At 35.7% G+C, this 24870-nt stretch overlaps 1 protein-coding gene across 3 annotated transcripts; it reads right to left on the bottom strand.

Moving 5' to 3' along the window:
* Positions 1 to 19633: 19633 nt before the first annotated feature.
* LOC144559639 (uncharacterized) lies at positions 19634 to 20852 on the bottom strand. Of its 3 annotated transcripts, none has more exons than XM_078308726.1 (2): positions 20759 to 20852; positions 19634 to 20083 (listed from the first exon to the last, which is right to left on the bottom strand). In XM_078308726.1, the coding sequence occupies exons 1-2, from the start codon at positions 20798 to 20800 to the stop codon at positions 19634 to 19636; spliced, it is 492 nt and encodes a 163-aa protein (XP_078164852.1). In that variant the 5' UTR covers positions 20801 to 20852. The 3 variants fall into 3 exon arrangements, 1 of the variants encoding a protein (XP_078164852.1); XR_013513194.1 differs by having other exon boundaries at positions 19944 to 20080; positions 20759 to 20832; XR_013513195.1 differs by having other exon boundaries at positions 19960 to 20092; positions 20759 to 20832.
* Positions 20853 to 24870: the final 4018 nt, after the last annotated feature.

Here is a 24870-nt window from a genome sequence, read left to right as displayed (position 1 = left end):
ATCCTAATACAACACTCCAACTGAAGATGTTTGGAGCACTCTAGTAGTGACTTTATATAGCCAGATAATAGGGCATATACAACTTTAATACAACATTCTAATTGATGGTGTTTGTAGCACTCTAGTAGTGACTCTATATAGCAAGATAATAGGGCATTTACAACCCTAATACAGCACTCCAATTGAAGGTATTCAGAGCATTCTAGTAGTGACTCTATATGGAAAGATAATAACGCATTTACATCCCTAATACAACACTCCAATTTATGGTGTTTGCAGCACTCTAGTAGTGACTCGATATAACAAGATAATTGAGCAGTTGCAACCCTAATACAGCACTCCAATTGAAGGTGTTTGGAGCACTCTGATAGTATGTCTATATGGCAAGACAATAGGGTATTCACAATCCTAATACAACACTCATATTGAAGGTGTTTGGAGCACTTTGGTAGTGTCTTAATAAGGCAAGATAATAGGACATTTACAACCCTAATACAACACTACAATTGAAGGTGTTTGGAGCACTCAAGCAGTGTCTCCAAATAGCAAGACAATACGGCATTAAGAAACCTAATACAACACACCAATTGAAGGTGTTTGGAGCACTCTAGTAGTGTCTCGAGATGGCAAGATAGTAGGGCATTTACAACCCTAATACAACACTCCAATTAAAGGTATTTGGAGCACTCTAGTAGTGACTCTATATGACAAGATAATAACGCATTTACTTCCCTAATACGACACTCCAATTTGTGATGTTTGTAGCACTCTAGTAGTGACTCGATATAGCAAGATAATAGGACAGTTGCAACCCTACTGCAGCACTCCAATTGAAGTTGTTTGGAGCACTCTAGTAGTATGTCTATATAACAAGATAATAGGGTATTTATAACCCTAATGCAACACTCATATTGAGGGTGTTTGGAGCACTCTGGTAGTGTCTTTATGAGGCAAGATAATAGTGCATTTACAAACCTAATACAACAATACTATTGAATGTATTTGGAGAACTCTAGTAGTGACTTTATATAGCAAGATAATAGGGTATTTAAAACCCTAATACAACACTACAATAGAAGGTGTTTGGAGCACTCTAGTAATGTCTCCAGATGACAAGAGAAGACGGTAGTAGCAACCCTAATACAACATTCCAATTGAAGGTGTTTGGAGCATTGGGGTAGGTTCTCCAAACGGCAAGATAACTGGGCATTTACAATTCTAATACAATACTCCAATTGAAGGTGTTTGTAGCACTCAAGCAGTGGCTCTATATAGCGAGATAGTAGGGCAGTTACAACCCTAATACAACACCCCAATTGAAGGTGCTTGGAGCACTCGAATAGTATCTCCATATGGCAAGATAATTGGACATTTACAACCCTCATACAATACTCCAATTGAACGTGTTTGGAGCATTCTAGTAGTGGCTCTATATGGTAAGATAATATGACATTTTCAACTCTAATACAACATTCCAATTGATGGTGTCTCTAGCACTCTAGTAGTGACCCTATATAGCAAGATAATAAGGCAGTTGCAACCCTAATACAACACATCAATTGAAGGCTTGGGGAGCAATCTAGTTGTGTTTCTTGGTGGCAAGATAATAGGGCATTTACAACCCTAATACAACACTCCAACTGAAGGTGTTTGTTGCACTCTAGTAGTGTTTATATATGGCAAGAAAAAAGGGTATTTACAACCATAATACAACACTCCAATTGAAGATGTTTGGATCACTCTAGTATTGATTATATATACCAAGATAATAGGGCATTTACAAACCTAATAGAACACTCCAATTGATGCTGTTTGTAGCACCCAACTAGTGACTCTATATTGCAAGATAATAGGGCATTTACAACCCTAATACAACACTCCAATTGATGGCGTTTGTGGCACTCCAATAGTGACTCTATATAGCAAGATAATAGGGCAGTTGAAACCCAAATACAACACTCCAATTGAAGGTGTTTGGAGCACTCAAGTAGTATCTCTATGTGGCCGGAGAATTGGGTATTTATAACCCTAATACAACACTCAAATTGAATAAGTTTGGAGCACTCAGGTGTCTCTATAAGGCAAGATAATACATTTACAACCCTAATACAATACTCCAAATGAAGGGGTTTGAAGCATTCTAGTAGTGTCTCTATATGGCAAGATAATATGACATTTACAACACTAATACAACACTCCAATTGAAGGTGTTTGTAGCACTCTAGTAGTGACTCTATATAGCAAGATAATATGGCATTTACAACCCTAATACAACACTCCAATTGATGATGTTTGTTGAACTCTAGTAGTGTCTCTATATAGCAAGATAATAGTGCAGTTGCAACTCGAGTAAAACAATCCAATTGAAGGTGTTTTGAGCACTCTAGTAGTATTTATTTATGACAAGATAATAGGGTATTTACAACTCTAATACAACACTCATATTTAAGGTGTTTGGAGCACTCTAATAGTGTCCATATAAAGCAAGATAATAATGCATTTACAACCCTCATACAACAATCCAATTGAAGGTGTTTGGAGCAGTCTTGTAGTGTCTCTATATAACAAGATAATTTGGCATTTACATCCACAATATAACCCTCCAAATGAAGGTGTTTGGAGCACTTACTAGTTTCCAGATGGCAAGATACTAGTTGTGTCTCTAGATGACAACATAATAGGGCATTTACAACCCTAATACAATACTCCAAATGAAGGTGTTTGAAACATTCAAGTAGTGTCTCTATATGGCAAAATAATATGACATTTACAACACTCCAATTGAAGGTGTTTGGAGAACTCTATTAGTGACTCTATATAGCAAGATAATAGGGCAATTACAACCCTAATACAACACTCCAATTGATGGTGTTTGTTGCACTCTAGTAGTGTCTCTATATAGCAAGATAATAGGGCAGTTGCAACCCTAGTACAACACTCCAATTGAATGTGTTTGGAGCACTCGAGTAGTGTCTCCGTATGACAAGATAATAAGGCATTTACAACCCAAATACAACACTCCAATTGGAGGTATTTGGAGCACTCTAGTAGTGACTATATATAGCAAGATAATGGGGCATTTACAACCCTAATACAACATTTCAATTCATGCTGTTTGTTGCACTCTAGGAGTGACTCTATATAGCAAGATAATAAGGCAGTTGCAACCCTAATACAACATTTCAATTGAAGGCTTTGGGAGCAATCTAGTTGTGTCTCTAGGTGGCAAGATAATAGGGCATTTACAATCCTAATACAACACTCCAGCTGAAGGTGTTTGTTGCACTCTAGTAGTGTCTATATATGGCAAGATAATAGGACATTTACAACCCTATTACAACACTCAAACTAAAGGTGTTTGGAGCACTCTAGTAGTGACTCTATATAGCAAGATAATAGGGCATTTACAGCCTTAATACAACACTCCAATTGATGGTGTTTGTAGCACTCTAGGAATAACCCTATATAGCAAGACATTATGGCATTTACATCTCTAATACAACACTCCAATTGAAGGTATTTGGAGCACTCTAGTAGTGACTCTATATGGCAAGATAATAGTGCATTTACATCCCTTATACAACACTCCAATTTATGGTGTTTACAGCACTATAGTAGTGACTCGATATAGCAAGATAATAGGGCAGTTGCAACCATAATATAACACTCCAATTGAAGGTGTTTGGAGCACTATAGTTGTATCTCTATATGGCAATATAATAGGGTATTTACAACCCTAATACAATACTCATATTGAAGGTGTTTAGGGCACTCTGGTAGTGTCTTTATAAAGCAAGATAATAGAGGATTTACAACCCTAATACAACACTTCAATTGAAGGTGTTTGGAGCACTCGAGTAATGTCTCCAGATGACAAGGGAAGAGGGCAGTTGCAACCGAAATACAACACTCTATTTGAAGGTGTTTGGAGCACTCAAGTAGTGTCTCTAGATTGCAAGATAATAGGGCATTAACAACCCTAATACAACACACCAATTGAAAGTGTTTGGAGCACTTTAGTAGTGACTCCATATAGCAAGATAAAAGGGCAGTTGCAACCCTAATACAACACTTCAATTGAAGATGTTTGGAGCAATCTAGTTGTGTCTCTAGATGACAACATAATAGGGTATTTACAACCCTAATACAACACTCCAGTTGAAGGTGTTTGTAGCACTCTAGTAGTGACCCTATATAGCAACGTAATAGGGCATTTACAACCCTAATACAACACTCCAATTGAAAGTGTTTGGAGCACTCTTGTAGTGACTCTATATGGCAAGAGAAGAGGGCAGTTGCAACCCAAATACAACACTCCAATTGAAGGTGTTTGGAACACTCCAGTAGTGTCTTGAGATGACAAGATAGTACGGCATTTACAACCCTATTACAACTCTCCAATTGAAGGTATTTGGAGCACTCTAGTTGTGACGATACATAGCAAGATAATAGGGCATTTACAACCCTAATACAACACTCCATTTGATGGTCTTTGTACAACTGATAATAGGGTAGTTGCAACCTTAATACAACATTCCAATTGATGGTGTTTGTAGCACTCAAGTAGTGATCATATATAGCAAGAAAATAGGGCATTCACAACAACCAATACAACACTCCAATTGAAGGTAATTGGAGAACTCTTGTAGTGACTCTATACAGTAAGATAATAGTGCATTTACAACCCTAATACAACACTCTAATTAAAGGTGTTTGGAACACTCGAGTAATGTCACCCGATGACAAGAGAAGAGGGCAGTTGCAACCCTAATACACACTCAAATTGAAAGTGTTTGGTGCACTCGTGTAGTGTCTCCAGATGGCAAGATAATAGGGCTTTTACAACGTTAATACAATACTCCAATTGCATGTATTGTAGGACCCTAATAGTGACTCTATATAGCAATATAATAGGGCTGTCGCAACCCTAATACAAGACTCCAGTTGAAGGTGTTTGGAGCACTCTAGTAGTATCTGTATTAGGCAAGATAATAGCGTATTTACAATCCTAATACAACACTACTATTGAAGGTGTTTGAAGCACTCGAGTAATGTCTCCAGATGGCAAGATAGGAGGGCATTAACCACTTTAATGCAATAGTTTAATTGAAGATGTTTATAGCACTCTAGCAGTGACTCTATAGAACATGATAATAGGGAAGTTGCAACACTAATACAACACTCCAATTGAAGGTGTTTGAAGCATTCTAGTAGTGTCTCGATATGGAAAGATAATAGGGCATTTACAACCCTAATACAACACTCCAATTGAAGCTGTTTGGAGCACTCTTGTAGTGACTCTGTATAGCAAGATAGTAAGGCATTTACGACCCTAATACAACACTCCAATTGATGCTGTTTGTAGCACTCTAGTATTGACTCTATATAGCAAGATAATAGGGTAGTTGGAATCATAATACGACACTCCAATTGAACGTGTTTGGAGCACTCTAATTGTGTCTCCAAATGGCAAAATAAGAGGGCATTTACAACCCTAATAAAACAATCCAATTTAAGGTGTTTGGAGCACTCTAGTATTGACTCCAAATGGCAAGATAATAAGGCATTTACAACCCTAATACAACACTTCAATTGAAGGGTATTTTAGCACTCTATTAGCGTCTCTAGATGGCAAGATAATAATATATTTACAACCCTAATACAACACTCCAATCGAAGGTGTTTGGAAGACTCTAGTAGTATCTCCATATGGCAAGATAATTGGATATTTACAACCCTAACACTACACTCCAAGTAAAGGTGTTTCGAGCAGTCTAGTAAAGTCTTCAGATGGAAAGATAATAAGGCATTTATAACCCTAATGGAACACTCCAATTGAAGGTGTTTGGAGCACTCTAGTTGTGTCTCTAGATGACAAGATAAAAGGGTATATACAACACTAGTACAACACTCCAATTGAAGGTGTTTGGAACACTCTAGTAGTGTCTCCAGATGGCAAGATAATAGGGCATTTACAACCGTGATACAACACTCCAATTGAATGTATTTGGAGCGCTCTTGTAGGGACTATATATAGCAATATAATAAGGCATTTACAACCCCAATACAACACTCCAATTGATGGTGTTTGTTACACTCGTGTAGTGACTCAATATTGCAAGATAATATGGCAGTTGCAACCCTAATACAACAATCGAATTGATGGTGTTTGTAGCACTCTAGTAGTCACCATATATAGTAAGATAATATGGTAGTTGCAACCCTAGTACAACACTATAATTGAAAGTGTTTGGAGCAAACTAGTAGTGTCTCTATATGGCAAGATAATATGGCAGTTGCAACCCCAATACAACACTCTAATTGAAGGTGTTTGGAGCAGACTAGTAGTCTCTCTATATGGGAAGATAATAGCGCATTTACAACCCTAACACAACACTCATATTGAAGGTGTTTGGAGCACTTTGGTGGTGTCTCTATATGGGAAGATAATAAGGCATTTACGACGCTAATACAACACTCCAGTTGAAGATGTTTGCAGCACTCGCGTTATGTCTCCAGATGACAATGACAGAGGGCAGTTGCCACCCTGATACAACACTCCAATTGATAGTGGTTTGGAGCACTCGAGTAGAGTCCCCAGACAGCAAGATATTAAGGCCTTTACCACCCTAATGCAATACTTCAATTGAAGGTGTTTGGAGCATTCTAGTAGTGTCTCGTTATGGAAAGATAATAGGGAATTTGCAACCCTAATAAAACACTCCAATTGAAGCTGTTTGGAGCACTCTTGTAGTGACTCATTATAGCAAGATAATAGGGCATTTACGACCCTAATACAACACTCCAATTGATGTTGTTTGTAGCACTCTAGTATTGACTCTATATAGCAAGATAATAGGGTAGTTTGAATCATAATACGGCACTCCAATTGAACATGTTTGGAGCACTCTAGTTGTGTCTCCCGATGGCAAAATAAAATGGCATTTACAACCCTAATAAAACACTCCAATTTAAGGTGTCTGGAGCACTCTAGTATTGACTCCAAATGGCAAGATAATAAGGCATTTACAACCCTAATACAACACTTCAATTGAAAGTTTTTTGAGCACTCTATTAGCGTCTCTAGATGGCAAGATAATAATGTATTTACAACCCTAATACAACACTCTAATTGAAGGTGTTTGGAAGACTCGAGTAGTATCTCCATATGGCAAGATAATTTGACATTTACAACCCTAACACTACACTCCAAGTAAAGGTGTTTCGAGCAGTCCAGTAATGTCTTCAAATGGCAAGATAATAAGGCATTTACAACCCTAACGGCACACTCCAATTGAAGGTGTTTGGAGCACCCTTGTTGTGTCTCTAGATGGCAAGATAAAACGGTATTTACAACACTAATACAACACTCCAATTGAAGGTGTTTGGAGCACACTAGTAGTGTCTCTAGATGGCAAGATAATAGGGCAATTACAACCTTAATACAACACTCCAATTGAAGGTCTTTGGAGCACTGTAGCAGTGTCTCGAGATGGCAAGATAATAGGGCATTTACAACCCTAATACAACACTCCAATTGAATGTATTTGGAGCGATCTAGTAGTGATTATATATGGCAATATGATAAGGCATTTACAACCCCAATACAACACTTCAATTGATGGTGTTTGTTGCACTCGTGCAGTGACTCTGTATTGCAAGATAATAGGGTAGTTGAAACCCAAATACAACATTCCAATTGATGGTGTTTGTGGCACTCTAGGAGTGTCTCTATATAGGAAGATAATATGGTAGTTGCAACCCCAGTACAACACTCTAATTGAAGGTGTTTGGAGCACACTAGTAGTGTCTCTATATGGCAAGATAATATGGCAGTTGCAACCCCAATACAACACTCTAATTGAAGGTGTTTGGAGACTAGTAGTCTCTCTATATGGGAAGATAATAGCGCATTCACAACCCTAACACAACACTCATATTGAAGGTGTTTGGAGCACTTTGGTGGTGTCTCTATATGGGAAGATAATAAGGCATTTACAACGCTAATACAACACTTCAGTTGAAGATGTTTGGAGCACTCGCGTTATGTCTCCAAATGACAATGAAAGAGGGCAGTTGCCACCCTGATACAGCACTCCAATTGATGGTATTTGGAGCACTCGAGTAGAGTCCCCAGATAGCAAGATATTAAGGCCTTTACAACCCTAATACAATACTTCAATTGAAGGTGTTTGGAGCATTCTAGTAGTGTCTCGATATGGAAAGATAATAGGGCATTTACAACGCTAATACAACACTCCAATTGAAGCTGTTTGGAGCACTCTTGTAGTGACTCTTTATAGCAAGATAATAGGGCATTTACGATCCTAATACAACACTCCAATTGAAGATGTTTGTAGCACTCTAGTATTGACTCTATATAGCAAGATAATAGTGTAGTTGGAATCATAATACGGCTCTCCAATTGAATGTGTTTGGAGCTCTCTGGTTGTGTCTCCCGATGGCAAAATAAAATGTCATTTATAACCCTAATAAAATACTCCAATTTAAGGTGTTTGGAGCACTCTAGTATTGACTCCAAATGGCAAGATAATAAGGCATTTACAACCCTAATACAACACTTCAATTGAAAGTTTTTTGAGCACTCTATTAGCGTCTCTAGATGGAAAGATAATAATGTATTTACAACCCTAATACAACACTCCAAGTAAAGGTGTTTGGAAGACTCGAGTAGTATCTCCATATGGCAAGATAATTTGACATTTACAACCCTAACACTACACTCCAAGTAAAGGTGTTTCGAGCACTCCAGTAAGGTCTTCAAATGGCAAGATAATAAGGCATTTACAACCCTAATGGAACACTCCAATTGAACGTGTTTGGAGCACTCTGGTTGTCTCCCGATGGCAAAATAAAAGGGCATTTACAACCCTAATAAAACACTCCAATTTAAGGTGTTTGGAGCACTCTAGTATTGACTCCAAATGGCAAGATAATATGGTATTTACAACCCTAATACAACACTTCAATTGAATGTTTTTTGAGCACTCTATTAGCGTCTCTAGATGGCAAGATAATAATGTATTTACAACACTAACACTACACTCCAAGTAAAGGTGTTTCGAGCACTCCAGTAATGTCTTCAAATGGCAAGATAATAAGACATTTACAACCCTAACACTACACTCCAAGTAAAGGTGTTTCGAGCACTCCAGCAACGTCTTTGAATGGCAATATAATAAGGCATTTACAACCCTAACGGCACACTCCAATTGAAGGTGTTTGGAGCACTCTTGTTGTGTCCCTAGATGGCAAGATAATAGGCCATTTACAACCCTAATACAACACTCCAATTGAAGGTCTTTGGAGCACTCTAGCAGTGTCTCGAGATGGCAAGATAATAAGGCATTTACAATCCTAATACAACACTCCAATTGAATGTATTTGGAGCGATCTAGTAGTGATTATATATGGCAATATGATAAGGCATTTACAACCCCAATACAACACTTCAATTGATGGTTTTTGTTGCACTCGTGTAGTGACTCTATATTGCAAGATAATAGCGTAGTTGAAACCCAAATACTACATTCCATTTGATGGTGTTTGTGGCACTCTAGTAGTGACTCTCTATATAGTAAGTTAATATGGTAGTTGCAACCCTAGTACAACACTCTAAGTGAAGGTGTTTGCGGCATACTAGTAGTGTCTCTATATGGCAAGATAATATGGCAGTTGCAACCCCAATACAACACTTTAATTGAAGTTGTTTGGAGCAGACAAGTAGTCTCTCTATATGGCAAGATAATGGCGCATTTACAACCCTAACACAACACTCATATTGAAGGTGTTTGGAGCACTTTGGTGGTGTCTCTATATGGGAAGATACTAAGGCATTTACGACGCTAATACAACACTCCTGTGAAAAATGATTGGAGCAGTCGCGTTATGTCTCCAGATGACAATGAAAGAGGGCAGTTCCCACCCTGATACAGCACTCCAATTGATGGTATTTGGAGCACTCGAGTAGAGTCCCCAGATAGGAAGATATTAAGGCCTTTACAACCCTAATACAATACTTCAATTGAAGGTGTTTGGAGCATTCTAGTAGTGTCTCGATATGGAAAGATAATAGAGCATTTACAACCCTAATACAACACTCCAATTGAAGCTGTTTGGAGCACTCTTGTAGTGACTCTTTATAGCAAGATAAGAGGGCATTTACGACCCTAATACAACACTCCAATTGAAGTTGTTTGTAGCACTCTAGTATTGACTCTATATAGCAAGATAATAGGGTAGTTGGAATCATAATACGGCTCTCCGATTGAACGTGTTTGGAGCTCTCTTGTTGTGTCTCCCGATGGCAAAATAAAATGGCATTTACAACCCTAATAAAACACTCCAATTTAAGGTGTTTGGAGCACTCTAGTATTGACTCCAAATGGCAAGATAATAAGGCATTTACAACCCTAATACAACACTTCAATTGAAATTTTTTTGAGCACTCTATTAGCGTCTCTAGATGGCAAGATAATACTGTATTTACAACCCTAATACAACACTCTAATTGAAGGTGTTTGGAAGACTCGAGTAGTATCTCCATATGGCAAGATAATTTGACATTTACAACCCTAACACTACACTCCAAGTAAAGGTGTTTCGAGCACTCCATATGGCAAGATAATTTGACATTTATAACCCTAATGGAACACTCCAATTGAACGTGTTTGGAGCACTCTGGTTGTCTCCCGATGGCAAAATAAAAGTGCATTTACAACTCTAATAAAACACTCCAATTTAAGGTGTTTGGAGCACTCTAGTATTGACTCCAAATGGCAAGATAATAAGGCATTTACAACCCTAATAAAACACTCCAATTGAAGGTCTTTGGAGTATTCTAGCAGTGTCTCGAGATGGCAAGATAATAGGGCATTTACAACCCTAATACAACACTTCAATTGATGGTCAATTGATGGTGTTTGTTGCACTCCTGTAGTGACTCTATATTGCAAGATAATAGGGTAGTTGAAACCCAAATACAACATTCCAATTGATGGTGTTTGTGGAACTCTAGTAGTGACTCTATATAGTAAGATAATATGGTAGTTGCAATCCTAGTACAACACTCTAATTGAAGGTGTTTGGAGCACACTAGTAGTGTCTCTATATGGCAAGATAATATGGCAGTTGGAACCCCAATACAACACTCTAATTGAAGGTGTTTGGAGCACTTTGGTGGTGTCTCTATATGTGAAGATAATAAGGCATTTACAACGCTAATATAACACTCCAATTGAAGATGTTTGGAGCACTCGCGTTTTGTCTCAAGTTGACAATGAAAGAGGGCAGTTGCCACCCTGATACATCACTCGAATTGATGGTGTTTGGAGAACTCGAGTAGTGTCTCCAGATAGCATGATAATAAGGCATTTACAACCCTAATACAATACTCCAATTGAAGGTGTTTGGAGCATTATAGTAGTGTCTCGATAAGGAAAGATAATAGAGCATTTACAACCCTAATTAAAACACTTCAATTTGAGGTGTTTGGAGCACTCTAGTATTGACTCCAAATGGCCAGATAGTAAGGCATTTACAACCCTAATACAACACTTCAATTGAAGGTTGTTTTAGCACTCTATTAGCGTCTCTAGATGGCAAGATAATAAGGTATTTACAACCCTAATACAACACTCCAATTGAAGGTGTTTGGAAGACTCTGGTAGTATCTCCATATGGCAAGATAATTGGACATTTACAACCCTAACACTACACTCCAAGTAAAGGTGTTTCGAGCACTCTAGTAAAGTCTTCAGATGGCAAGATAATAAGGTATTTATAACCCTAATGGAACACTCCAATTGAAGGTGTTCGAAGCACTCTAGTAATGTCTCTATATGGCAAGATAAAAGGGCATTTACAACCCTAATACAACACTCCAATTGAAGGTCTTTGGAGCACTCTAGTAGTGTCTCGAGATGACAAGATAATAGGGCATTTACAACCCTAATACAACACTCAAATTGAATGTATTTGGAGCACTCTAGTAGTGACTATATATAGCAATATAATAAGGCATTTACAACCCCAATACAACACTCCAATTGATGGTGTTTGTTGAACTCGTCTAGTGACTCTATATTGCAACATAATAGGGTAGTTGCAACCCTAATACAATACTTCAATTGATAGTGTTTATAGCACTCTAGTAGTGACTTTATATAGTAAGGTAATATGGCAGTTGCAATTCTAATACAACACTCTAATTGAAGGTGTTTGGAGCACACTAGTAGTGTCTTTATATGGCAAGATAATATGGCAGTTGCAACCCTAGTACAACACTCCAATTGAAGGTGTTCGGAGCACTCTAGTAGTGTCTCTATATGGCAAGACAATAGGGCATTTACAACCCTAATACAACACTCCAATTGAAGGTCTTTGGAGCACTCTAGTAGTGTCTCGAGATAGGAAGATAATAAGACATTTACAACGCTAATACAACACTCAAATTGAATGTATTTGGAGCGCTCTAGTAGTGACTATATATAGCAATATAATGAGGCATTTACAACCCCAATACAACACTCCAATTGATGGTGTTTGTTGAACTCGTGTAGACACTATATTGCAACAAAATAGGGTAGTTACAACCCTAATACAATACTCTAACTGATAGTGTTTATAGCACTCTAGTAGTGACTTTATATAGTAAGGTAATATGGCAGTTGCAATCCTAATCCAACACTCTAATTGAAGGTGTTTGGAGCACACTAGTAGTGTCTCTATATGGCAAGATAATATGGCAGTTGCAACCCTAGTACAACACTATAATTGAAGGTGTTTGGAGCACACTAGTAGTCTCTCTATATGGCAAGATAATAGCGCATTTACAACCTTAACACAATACTCATATTGAAATTGTTTGGAGCACTTTGGTGGTATCTCTATATGGGAAGATAATAAGACATTTACAACGCTAATACAACACTCAAATTGAAGATGTTTGGAGCACTCGCGTTATGTCTCCAGATTACAATGAAAGATGGCAGTTGCCACCCTGATACAACACTCCAATTGATGGTGTTTGGAGCACTCGAGTACTGATACTAGAGTACTACAAAGACCTTCAATTGGAGTTTAGTATTAGGGATGCAAACATCCTCTTCTCTTGCCATATGGAAACACTACTAATGTGCTCCAAACACCTTCAATTGGAGTGTTGTATTTGGGTTGCAACTACACTCTTCTCTTGACATTTGGAGACACTATTAGTGTGCTACAAAGACCTTCAATGGGATTGTTATTTTAGGGTTGCAACTATCATCTTTTGTTGCTATATGGAGACTTTACTAGTGTGAGACCTTCAATTGGAGTATTATAATAGGGTTGCAACCACTATCTTCTCTCGCAATATGGGGACACTACAAGATTCTTATAAAGACTTTCAATTGGAGTGTAGTATTAGGGTTGCAAACACCATCTTCTCTTGCCATATTAAGACACTTCTAATGTGCTTCAAGCACCATCAATTGGAGGGTTGTATTAGGGTTCCAACTAACATCTTCTCCTGCTATATGGAGACACTACTAGTGTGCTGCAAAGGCCTTCAATTAGAATGTTGTATTAGGGTTGCCACCGCCCTCTTCTCTCACAATATGGGTACACTACTAGTTTGCTGGAAAGACCTTCAAATGGAGTGTTGTATTTGGATGGCAACTACCCTCTTCTCTTGGTATATGGAGACACTACTAAAGTGCTGCAAAGACCTACAATTGGAGTGTAGTATTAGGGTTGCAACTAATCTTTTCTCTTGCCATATGGAGACACTAATAGCAGACCTTCAGTTAGAGTGTATATTTGGGTTGCCACTACTCTCTTCTCTTGCCATATAGAGACACTACTAGTGTGTTGCAAATACTTTCATTTGGAGTGTTGTATTGGGGTTGCAACTAACCTCTTTTCTTTCCATAAGGAGACACTAATAGAGTGCAGAAAACACATTCAATTGGAGTGTAGTATTTAGGGGTGCAACTACCCTCTCCTCTAGAAATATAGAGACACTGCTAATGTGCTATAAAGACATTCAATTCGTTTGTTGTATTAGGGTTGCAACTACCCTCTTCTCTTGCTATCCGAAGACACTACTAGAGTGCTGCAAAAATCATCAATTTGAGTGTTGTATTAAGGTTGCAACTACCCTTTTCTCTTGCCATATGGAGACACTACTAGAGTGCTCCAATAACTTTTATTTGGAGTGTTGTATTAGGGTTGCAAATAATCTCTTATGTTGCCATATGGAGACACTAATAGAGTGCTACAAAGACCCAATTGGAGTGTTGCATTAGGGTTGCAATTACCCTATTCTTTTGCCATATGGAAACACATCTAGTTTGCTTCAAAGACCTTTAATTGGAGTGTTGCATTAGGGTTGCAACCACCATCTTCGATTGCCATTTGGTGACACTACTAGTGTGCTGCAAAGACCTTAAATTGAATTGTTGTATTACAGTTGCAACTACCATTTTTTTTGCCATATGGAGACACTACTAGAGTGCTACAAAAACCTTCAATTGGAGTGTTGTATTTGGTTTGTAATCACTCTCTTCTCTCACAATATGGGGAGACTACTAGAGTGTTGCAAAGACTTTCAATTAGAGTGTAGTATTAGGGTTGCAACTATCCTCTTATATTGTCATATGAAGACACTACTAGAGTTCTAAAAAAACCTTCAATTGGAGTGTTGTATTAGGGCTACAACCACTATCTTCTCATATGGAGACACTTCTAGTGTTCTTAAAACGCCATCAATTGGAGTGTTGTATTAGGGTTGCAACTACACTCTTCTCTTGCTATACAGAGACACTAATAGAGTGCAGCAAACACATTCAATTGGAGTGTTATATTAGAATTACAACTACCATCTTCTCTTGTCATATGTGGACACTACTAGTGTGCGGCAAAAACTTTCAATTAGAGTGTTGTATTAAGGTTGCAACTACCCTCTTCTCTTGCCATATAGGGACACTACTAGTGTGCTACAAAGACCTTCAATTGTAGTGTTGTATTAGGGTTTCCATCCACCCTCTTCTCTCGCAATATGGGGACACTATTGTTCTACAGAGACCTTCAAATGAAGTGTTGTATTTGGGTTGCAACTACCCTATTCTCTAGCCATATGGAGACACTACACGAGTCTGCAAAAACCTTCGATGAGAGTATTGCATTAGGATTTCAATTACACTCTTCTTTTGCCATATGGAGACACTTCTAATGTGCTTCAAAGACCTTCAATTGGAGTGTTGTATTATGGTTTCAACTTCCATCTTCGCTACTGGAGTGCTACAAAAACCTTCAATTGAAATGTTGTACTAGGGTTGCAACCACCCTCTTCTCTTGCCATTTGGAGACACTACTAGTGTGTTGCAAAGACATTCAATTGGAGTATTGTATTAGGGTTGCAACTATCATCTTATCTTGCCATATGGAGACAATACTAGAATGCAACAAAGACCTTCAGTTGGAGTGTTGTATTAGGGTGACAACTACACTCTTCTCTTGCCATATGGATACTAATAGAGTACTGCGAACATATTCAATTCAAGTGTTGTATTAGGGTTTCAACTTTTATCTTATCTCGCAATATTGGAACACTACTAGAGTACTACAAAGACCTTCAATTGGAGTTAAGTATTAGGGTTCCAATTACCCTCTTCTATTGCCATATTGAAACACTACTAATGTGCTCCAAACACCTTCAATTGGAGTATTGTATTAGGGTTGCCAATACCCTCTTCTCTTGTCATATAGAGACAATACTAATGTGTTGTAAAGACCTTCAATTGGAGTGTTGTATTAGCGTTGCAACTACCATCTTATCTTACCATTTGGATACACTACTAGTGTGCTATGAAGACCTTCTGTTGGAGTGTTGTTTTAGGGCTGCAACTATCTTCTTTTGTTGCCATATGGAGAAACTACTAAAGTGCTACAAAGACCTTCAATTGGAGTGTTGCATTATGGTTGCAATTATACTCTTCTCTTGTCATTGGGAGAGACTTCTAGTATGCTTAAAAGACCTTCAACTGGAGTGTTGTATTATAGTTGCAACCACCCTCTTCTCTCGCAATATGGGGACACTACTAGATTGTTGCAAAGTCCTTCAAATAGAGTGTAGTATTACAGTTGGAACTACCATCTTCTCTTTCCATATGGAGTCACTACTAGAGTGCTCCAAAACCTTCAATTGGTGTGTTATATTAGGGTTGTAACTATAATCTTTTGTTGCCATATTGAGACACTACTAGAGTTCTACAAAAAAAACCTTCAATTAGAGTGTTGCATTAGGATTGCATCTTCTCTTGCCTTATTGAGACACTTCTAGTGTACTTCAAACACCATTAATTGGATTATTGTATTGGGGTTGCAATTACCCTCTTCTCATGCTATATGGAGACACTACTAGTGTGATGCAAATACCTTCAATTGGAATGTTGTATTAGGGTTGTAACTACCTTCTTCTCTTGCCATATGGGGACACTACTAGGGTGCTGCAAAGACCATTAATTGGGGTATTGTACTAGGGTTGCCACCACCCTCTTCTCTCACCATATGGGGACACTACTAGTATGCTGCAAATACCAACTAAACGGTGTCACACTCTAGGAACAAACTGAATTCTTTCAGCCATCATATGAACTCAAATCATAGAGTCAAAACTATTTGCTCTATGACACTAACACTATTAATGGAGACACTACTAGTGTGCTACAAATACCTTCAATTGGAGTGTAATATTAGGGTTGCAACTACCATCTTCCCTTGCCATATGGAAACACCACTAGTATGCTCCAAACACATTCAATTAGAGTGTTGTATTAGGGTTGCCACCACCCTCTTATCTTGTCATATGGACAGTACTAGTGTGTTGCAAAGACCTTCTATTGGAGTGTTGTATTAGGGTTGCAAGTACCATTTTCTCTTACCATATAGAGACACTAATAGAGTGCTACAAACACATTCAATTAATTGGAGTGTTTTATTAGAGTTGCAACCACATTCTTCTCTCGTAATATAGGGACACTACTAAAGTGCTGCAAAAACCTTTAATTGGAGTGTAGTATTAGGGTTGCAACTACCATCTTCTCTTGAAAATAGAGACACTGCTCGTGTGCTGTAAAGACCTTCAATTGGATTGTTGTATTAAGGTTGCAACTACCCTCCTCTCTTGTTATCCGAAAACACTACATGAGTGATGTAAAGACCATCAATTGGAGTGTTGTATTAAGGTTGCGACTATCATCTTCTCTTGGTATATGGAGACACTACCAGTGTTCTACAAAGACCTTCAAATGGAGTGTTGTTTTTGGGTTGCAACTACCCTCTTCTCTAGCCATCTGGAGACACTACAAGAGTCTGCAAAGACCTTCAATTGGAGTATTGCATTTGGGTTTCAATTAGCCTCCTCTTTTGTCTTATGGAGACACTTTTAGTGTGCTTCAAAGACCTTCAATTGGAGTGTTGTATTAGGGTTGCAACTATCCTCATCAACCTTCATCAAATGAAGTAGTGGGGACCCTACTTACCTGTATCAACATTCCTCAATCGTCCATGTGTTAACCTTTCTCTAAAAATAGTTGACCACATATGTATAAATACTCCAATGCATAGGTATAAATACTTGTAATACTTAATATTAATACTTTCAGATATCAGCTAATGTCATATGTAAAAAGTACTTGTAAGTATAGGTATAAATATTTGCATGACGCATTATAATTACTTGTGTGACGACGAGCCCGAAAGTATGTCATCATGGATCTCATTTAAAAGAGAAAATTGCATAGAAAACATTCGTGATTTTAGATTCGTAAAATTCCTCATAAATCATCAGAAATGTGGACGAGATTGAATGAAAAATAAAACCTACCTCTAAAACGTGTACGGCCCTCCCATGTAGTTTGAGATTTGGTTGGAGAGACATTTATTTATGTAAAAATTATTCACCTTATAGTTATAAATACTTTCATTCTTAGGTATAAATACATCCGTACATGAAGAATAATATTTTAGAAAAAAAAATAAGTGCTGGAGTTTTTGTAGTCTCCAAGGTAGTAATAGAAGCTAAGTGTAGAGATAAATGGAGGGGGTAGAATTGCGGGGACAATTATTAGGATTCAAAAACTTTTTAACTATAACCATAGTTTTCTATAATATGATTTTTCATACTTTTTAAAACTATGGCTTTCTTATGTTATAAATTGGGTTTATATGATTTTGAATAACTACCACATTATTATGTAATAGAATGTGAGTCTATTTTTCCATTCCGGTAATTAGAAGGAAAACAAATTAAGGTTTTATATGAGACAATCCTGGGGCAAAATTTTAAAATCTCAAAAACTAGGCCCACAGTGTATTGTAAGCAAACAATGGGCTTATTATGAACTGGGCTTTATTATTTGGGCTACAAACCCATGACTTTTGTTCTTATAATGTTGTTTTGGGCTTAACATGTTTTGCTTGGGAAGATGCGGAGCTTCATTAACAATTTTTTGTAATTACCCGACGGGGTTAGATCTTAAATAAATTAAAAAGCATAAGGATTTTACAAAGTATCAATAGAGAATCAAAGTATTGATCGTTCGAAATTAAAGTGTTGCCATGACTTATAATCTATTTTGATTGTAATTGCTTCGTTTAACTTGTACTTTTCATAACTCATTGCTTTGTGTGACCAGATATTGTTGGGGTAAGTTCATTTGGTAAGTAATGCAGCACCATCAATTATTTTGTAGAAAAAAAAAAATTCTAAATTAATCTGAAAAGATGGAAGGAGCTGATGAAATTATTTCTTTACAATTTTTTCAAAATACTATAACGAACTAAATCTATCCAAGTTTTTTTCCTTCAAAGCCTTTATTTCCAAACAAGTTGAGTATGCTAGAAATGAAATCCAACTGGAATCAACAACACAGGGACTTCTCAGGAAGTCACCCATCTTAATACTACTCCTGCCCAATTCATTTCGATAAAAAAAACTATTTTTTTTTACCATTGGCTCGCCAAGCCTATCACACGAACCCTCTTTTTTTCCTGGCTTGGGACAGGCTGTGTAGAAACTACATAGCGGAGTTAACAAAATCTATTTAAGTTATTCAAGATTAAATATTTATATGCTTCAATCTGACAAACAAGTGCAATTTTCTTTCTCTGCAAAAAAATATTAAAATGGGAGTGTACTTGTAGAACTGTTGAGATAATTATAAACGCATAATCTTGAGATTAACAATTATTTACAAATGTGCATGACATGAACTTAGTTTACATATATCCTTCTATAAATGAAATATAGTAGGCATTTTGCTTACTTTTCAGGAAAAAAAAAAAAAAAAAAAATCTAAGTTTTACATCCCTGGAATCATATAACGAAATGATATTGTAATCAATTATATTATTTGTGGCGATAAACAGTCACAATGTTAAATATTTCAATATTAGTTATGTAGACAATACATGAAATACATTATGATCAAAAGATAATTAAGTTATTCATTTCCTATACAAGTAGCTAGCTAGTAGGAGCAAATTCATATCGATTGTCTAATATCTCACAGAATGTAAACTTTAATCGAATAATTAATTAACAACAGCAACTGAATAGTAGTGTTGATCACTGAATTGATAACTGGTTGATCTCAAGCCATGGGCCACAACTCATTGTTCGATTCATCTTCGACCTCTCGTGCACACTATCCATGGATCTTCTCCTAAGCGAGTTTTTCCTCGCAATATCCCTCATGGTACCAGCAAAGGAGAGTTTAGGGTTGAGCCGAGTTGTTTTATTAAAGTTAGAGCAAAGAGAAATGTGTGATTCTAGTGCCTCTTCCATGGTTGTCATATTCGGTGTTCGTTTTGCAATCTCCTTTATTGCCTCAGAGCAAATCCCACAAACCCACTTGCCACAGAAATTTTTTCGCACTCCTGAAATGAATGCAATGGTGCACTCCTCTGACATGCCACAACAGTCGCACTTTATTAACTCTATCTCGGTGCTTTCAATTGTACATTTCTCGTTTGGTATATCTGAGAATGCGCGCCGAAGATCCGCATCTTTCTTCTGCTGCAAAAACTAATCACTTATTAATGATGTATCATGTATGAATGATTTCTCAATACTTGTGAATAAAAAGTACAAAACAAATGATAGAAGAATTGATTGTTGAAAGAAGAGCTTCATTTTAATTAAGTAGCTACGATATGAAACTGCTCTTCAATTATGTAAATACATCATTACTTCACTTAATTTTTATTTGTTAAAAAGTAAAAACTACTGGCTTAATTTATCATATATATATATAGAGGTTGGCTATTCTACTTCCATAAGCATGTGTTGGCATATGCTTATAACTCGTTTTTGTGTTTCCAATATCTAAATGGTCGATCTGAAGCGCTTAACATGTTCTCTATGTTAATATGTGCTTAAAGACCAAATTTTATATTTTTTGAAATTTTTTGACTATTTTTTCAGAATTTTTCAAAACAATAATAAAAAATATGAAAATTCCTGTTTTGAAAAATTCTGAAAAAATAGTCAAAAAATTTCAAAAAATATAAAATTTGGTCTCCAAACACATATTAATATGAAAAACACGTTGAGCGCTTCAGATCAACCATTTAGACATTGAAAATATAAAAAAGAGTTATAAGCATATCCTCTCATATGCTTATGAAAGTAGAATAGCCAACATCTATATATAGAGAGAGAGAGAGACACACACACTCATGGAGTGTATACCTTTGGTGGAAGAAGGCACTGTTTACTCTCCTGTTTGCTCATTGGTGTAAACTGCAAGTAGTCTTAATGAACTTATTGCTACCTCTCACACACACACAAATCTGGTTTGGTCGACTTGGAGAGAAAACTGCAGTACATGCCCTTCCTTTTATAGGTGTGTACATCAACTTGTGCAATTTGCTCATTGAAAATGATATTTGAATACCTTTATATTGCTCCTATATATGTACGTATATGTAGCTTCTTTTAATACCATAGATTATTTTACTTGTGCTTTCTCAAATAATATTCACCTTGTACTTGTTTTCCATATAGTTTCTTTGATTCAAAATCTACAATTTAAGTGCTTCTTTGATTTTGAAATGTATTTAGTATAGTTTTGTTATAGTATCGATGTTATATACATTGTAGCTTGCTTTAATTGAGTATGGTGATAATCCCTTCTGTACTTAACAGTTGAACATTGAACTGACTCAACAATATTCACTTGTAATTAGATAATCTAAGTTCATGAAAATGTTACTATATAGAATTATTTATATGTGCTTATAAGTTTAGCTAGATTTGGAAATAGAACTCAAACACGTCGGTGTAATTAGAAGCAGAGTCAGACTTTCAAATTATAGAGGTCAAGTACACATTATTGGAAGTCAATCATATGCATAAATAAAAAAAAAATTACAAAATTCATTGTTCTTAAATCCACCCCTGGATGCAATTGTATTTTTTAAAAGCCAACAGTACTGCTTATGTCAATATAAATTTTAGATTTTTTTTTCACTCTATTCATGTGACCAGGTTGAAGAAAATTTTCAAAAATATACTTCTAATTATATTTAAAAAAATTAAGAAAAATATACTTGAGGTAACAAAATATATAATTATAAAATTATTTTTATCATAAATTTTGTCACATCCTACTAACACCATGTTTAATTGGATGGAGAGTAGAGGAAGGAGAGGTGAAGAATAGAAGATAATGGAATGAAATAGAAATGAAGATTAATATATTTAAACTTTTTGTGTTTGAATGATTAATGTGGGAAAATAAATTTATCTTTCATTTCATCTTATTTTTTGTTTGATTGATAAAATTTAGAAGGTTAATGAGAAATTCGATGACTGTTGTAAGATTATGACAAAAAAACTTGTGTGAGAATTACATAGGTAAGATGTATGATTGGACATTTGTATTATTTTTTCTAAAATATTTGTAACACAATTTATTTCTATCCGTTACACTCCAATTTGAAAAGAAAATTGATTTTATTGATTATAATAATACAAGGTTAAACCTTTCACCTCCTATACCGTTCACCGCCGACATAATTTTATCAACCAAACACAATTCGATAAAAAGTTTTTTTTTTCTTTCAATTCCCTCCCTTCCTCTACTCTCCATCCAAACAAGGTGTAAAACTAAATATCTTAGCTGCTCCGAGATAATTTGTCGAGCATTGTCAATTGCTTTCCACTTATGATGGATGTGACCGATACAAGTCCCAAAAGATACCTGAGACCCGGGTTTTGATAGGACGTATGCAGTTGTTTTTCACCAAAAATGTCATATCCGAAGCGACATAAATAAATTTACTTCAGTTATTAGTGATTCATGCAGTTGAAATAAATCATGTTAAAGTTAACCTAAAAAGGATCTTGATCATCAAAAGAGTACCGATATGTTCAAAATTTAATAGAGAGATATTTATGTAGGTAATACTGTCAGTATCGTCGTAGATAAAAATATCCGGATAAAAGTGCTTTTTGCTGACAGTATCATCACGGATACTCTTGTCCAAAGGCGGAGCCAGATTCTAAAACTATAGGGGTCAAACATGAATGGGGGTCAAACATATAAAAATTTTATACTGTGAATGGAGGTTAATTTAACAATTTCATAGCATTTTTTACTAAATTATATAGAAATTTACCAATAATCACAAAAATTTTGAAAATAAATGGGGGTCAATTGACCCCCCATTTATTATAAGTGGCTACGCCTATACTCTTGTTGGTAATACTGATATGCTAAAAAATGCATGTTTATGTCGGTGTACCCCTCAGCAATAATATTTGTTTACCCTCGCGGATACTGTCTTATTCTTGCAATGAGTTCCTAAAAATAATGAACTACATAATTATATCTATGAAGTTATTTTTATTGAATAATATTTTTTATATATGCATTGAACTCTTATATATGCTCCATGATTAATATATACTTATTAATATGAAGTTCATCATGATATGATCAATAAGTTAATTTCCTTGTTCATTTTTGCAATATGAAGAATTGCAATTTGTGATATTGCGGCTATGAAATAGCTAGGAGAAAATGATTGGAACATAGGATCATGACATGTCAGAACCTTTTTCCTAAAAGAAGAAGAAAAGTTATGAGCTCATGCCATAATTAATTTTGATGCATTGGATCTGTTCACACTGAAAATGAAATGCATTTATTAGTTAATTGCTTTACAAATTCATAATTCGAATGCACTTTAATTACGCAAAAATTAATCGACTTAATTACTTAATTTGCTTAATTAAACGTCCAACTTTAATCGAGATATCTTGCTCCAGATAATATTAGCAATTTAATTTGTTGAAAAGTTTATTGAGAAAAATATAACTGATTAATTATGAAGAATTTACATGCAAATTTAATAGAGGCATGCATTTATCTTATATTGATTTTCTTAAAATAAGGGCTTCTATATATTTTTTGCATCTAATTTTAAAAAAAAATGTATTTTACGGTGATTTAATCCGTTACAGAGTGACAAAGTTCATAATCATTTGTATTAGGTCTATGATTCAATGCTTATTAATTAGTTCTAACCAGTGTTCTAAATAGCGCGCTATAGAGACACTATAGCGGTGTTATAGCATTCTCCAACCTTAAACACTAAACTATGAGATAAAAGTGCACTATTTTAGCTACAACTGCTATAGTGGTAATAGCGGTCTGCTATAGCGTGTAGCACAAATAGCGCACGCTATGCTACATAGAAAATTTCTTTTAAGGATCAATTGTGTTTAAGGCCATGATTATTTTTGCTTCTAAATAGAAAATTATAAATAATTTATGACATGATGCTTAAGTTACTTTGAATAGAAAAAGAAATAATTAGTTTATGTCATAATGCTTAGGTTGTTTGAATAAAAGAATAAACGGTTTATGATATTACTAGTAATATTTTGAATAGAAATTTGGATTTTGCACTAGTTCGATGTGAGTATTATAATTTCTTAATCAATTTGGTGTTACTTATTGTTCTATGAAATGTTGATAATTAGTATATATGATTATATTATATATTTTTTTAAAAATAAAAACGCTATGTAGGATAGCTTTTGTTATATTTACGCTATTCGTGAAAGCTTTTTTGTTTTAACCTTCTCGTGATGACACAATAATCGCTATTTAGACCTTGATTCTAAGTATCTGTTAACCACTTGAGGAACATATAATTATCCTTCTAATTAATAAGAATAGTAATACTTAAGGCGCACCTATATATAAATACCAGTACATGCATTTCAAATGAAATTGGCATGCAATCTATATATATAATCTATAAAGATGTATAGCCTGTGATGGTTCACGAGGAACAAGTCGTTATTTTATGTTATCTGTTTTCGAACGGGCTTATATTACCTCAAGTGGATTAAAGGTGCCCTGGACCACCTTCATGTGTGCATTTTTTAATATATATATGCATGCATCACGCATTTTTATATTTCTTCAATTAGAAAAACTTATTAATTGTCATATTGCAACTTGACAATTTGAGACTAATCAGTGAACTTTTACTGTGCAAAATCTTCTTTACCTTGTTCATTGATGTTGGATGTACACAGTTTAATTAGATAATTCGTGTGTGTATATATATATATATATATTGCTTTTTTTTCTTATAATTAAAAAATCACCAGATCTTTTTTCTTCAGAATATCATTATTTACAGAAGCAACTGAGCCAATCAATGCAAAATAAAGAAAACCATTTTGTTTTTTTTGAGGAAAAGTAACATGTGCTATACCGGCGGTTTCCATTTCTTTGCAGAACAAGTGTCTTACATAGCAGAAATCTAGTTCCTAAAAATTAA

Source organism: Carex rostrata, chromosome 9, assembly GCF_964058835.1.
Source record: "Carex rostrata chromosome 9, lpCarRost1.2, whole genome shotgun sequence".
Taxonomy (NCBI): Eukaryota; Viridiplantae; Streptophyta; class Magnoliopsida; order Poales; family Cyperaceae; genus Carex; species Carex rostrata.
This window is presented reverse-complemented; position numbering and strand designations above follow the sequence as displayed.

Bases quoted from the DNA above. Each gene is read 5' to 3' on its own strand.
- LOC144559639 (XM_078308726.1), bottom strand. From the start codon at position 20,800: ATGAGCAAACAGGAGAGTAAACAGTGCCTTCTTCCACCAAAG. The intron at 20,084-20,758 runs GTATACACTCCA...TAGTTTTTGCAG, and splicing joins AGTGCCTTCTTCCACCAAAG to CAGAAGAAAGATGCGGATCT.